Source organism: Atheta coriaria, unplaced genomic scaffold, assembly GCF_025399875.1.
Source record: "Atheta coriaria isolate IRGN ID8LTWV9N9 unplaced genomic scaffold, Caltech_Dcor_3.1 scaffold2321_size1443, whole genome shotgun sequence".
Lineage (NCBI taxonomy): Eukaryota > Metazoa > Arthropoda > Insecta > Coleoptera > Staphylinidae > Dalotia > Dalotia coriaria.
This window is the reverse complement of record NW_027050220.1, coordinates 1-1,443: the sequence shown is the minus strand read 5'-3', so window position 1 is coordinate 1,443 and position 1,443 is coordinate 1. Positions and strand designations below refer to the sequence as shown.

Here is a 1,443-nt window from a genome sequence, read left to right as displayed (position 1 = left end):
CACCAGATTGAATATATATTTTTGAAAATAAACCCGGAAAGTTGATAATAACTATCAAACGCACATCTAATACAATCAAATAATGTCTCCTAAAAAGCCTAAGACGTGTAAATCACCAGAAGGTATTCAATTCTGTAAAAAACTTGAGTAAAAATTAATATAACCTCAAAATGTTCTCAAACTTTACAGAAGTATTTCATAACTACATTTGCGAAAATGAAGATTTATCAGTCGGAATCGCATCTATCATGACTCTAATGCACACGATTAAAAACGCCAAGTGTAAGTTACCACCCTAACTACTTTTATACATTTAAACATGAATATTTTTCAAATTATCAATGATTTTAGACAGCACATTACAAGAGCTTCGAGAAACTCTACATGAAAGCATAAAACAAATGAAACAAACAGACCATCCAGTCGCTGCTATCACCTCCGGATGTGAATTATTCATGCGTTTTATTACTTTAATAGAAGATTCAGAGGTAAAACTATCAAAAAACAACTTAAAAATCAAATTATACTAATAAAATACACATTTTTAGTCAATTGAAGATTGTAAAAAGAGAATGTTAGCAAGAGCAGACATATTCCTACAAAATCTAAACGAATCACGTGGGACAGTCGCCCGAATCGCGCAGAAATTCATCCTGGATGGTTCTGTAAGTAATTATTTACTAAAACTAACAAAATATTGAAGATCTTTTCACAGAAAATCCTAACACACTCGAAAAGTCGTGTTGTGTTGGCCGCAATGAAAGAAGCAGCTGCGCAAAACAAAAAGTTCCAAGTGTTCGTAACGAACACCGATAAACGCGCGGATACAATGGAAACAGAGCTGCGCAAAGCAGGAATCAGCGTCACGATGATATCGGACGCCGCCATTGGATACATCATGGAATACGTGGATTTCATCATGGTTGGCGCGGAGAGTGTAGTGGAAAGTGGAGGAATTGTCAATAAGGTAACATAAAAAACACAAAATCAATTAAAATAAAAACATAACCTAAAAAACTATAAAATTTGACAGCTCGGGACGTATCCAATGGCGATCTGCGCGAAAGAAATGAATAAACCTTTCTATGTCCTCACAGAAAGCTTCAAATTCTCGCGACTTTATATCCTAAGCCAGGATGACCTTCCCGATGAATATAAAGTAAGTATTTATCATTAATCTCACCAAAAATTCACTCTAATCAATTGATATTTGTTTAAGTATTCACCTTCAATGAAAAAAGACAAAGTCAAACTGTCAATGGTCGATTACACGCCACCTATCTACATAACCTTACTTTTCACCGACTTAGGTATCCTCACACCATCAGCTGTAAGCGATGAATTGATAAAACTCTACTTGTAATTTAATTTAATAAAACATTGATTATCTGCACATTGCACATGGTTAAGTGATGTAAACGTGTGTTCAATTTAAAATATCTT

General features: G+C 34.2%; 1 protein-coding gene across 1 annotated transcript; it reads left to right on the top strand.

Moving 5' to 3' along the window:
- On the top strand, positions 1-1,393 carry LOC135803102 (translation initiation factor eIF2B subunit alpha-like). Its single transcript, XM_065316722.1, has 7 exons — positions 1-122; positions 190-282; positions 352-488; positions 549-665; positions 716-967; positions 1,034-1,159; positions 1,220-1,393. The coding sequence occupies exons 1-7, from the start codon at positions 83-85 to the stop codon at positions 1,361-1,363; spliced, it is 909 nt and encodes a 302-aa protein (XP_065172794.1). The 5' UTR covers positions 1-82; the 3' UTR covers positions 1,364-1,393.
- The last annotated feature ends 50 nt before the right edge of the window (positions 1,394-1,443 follow it).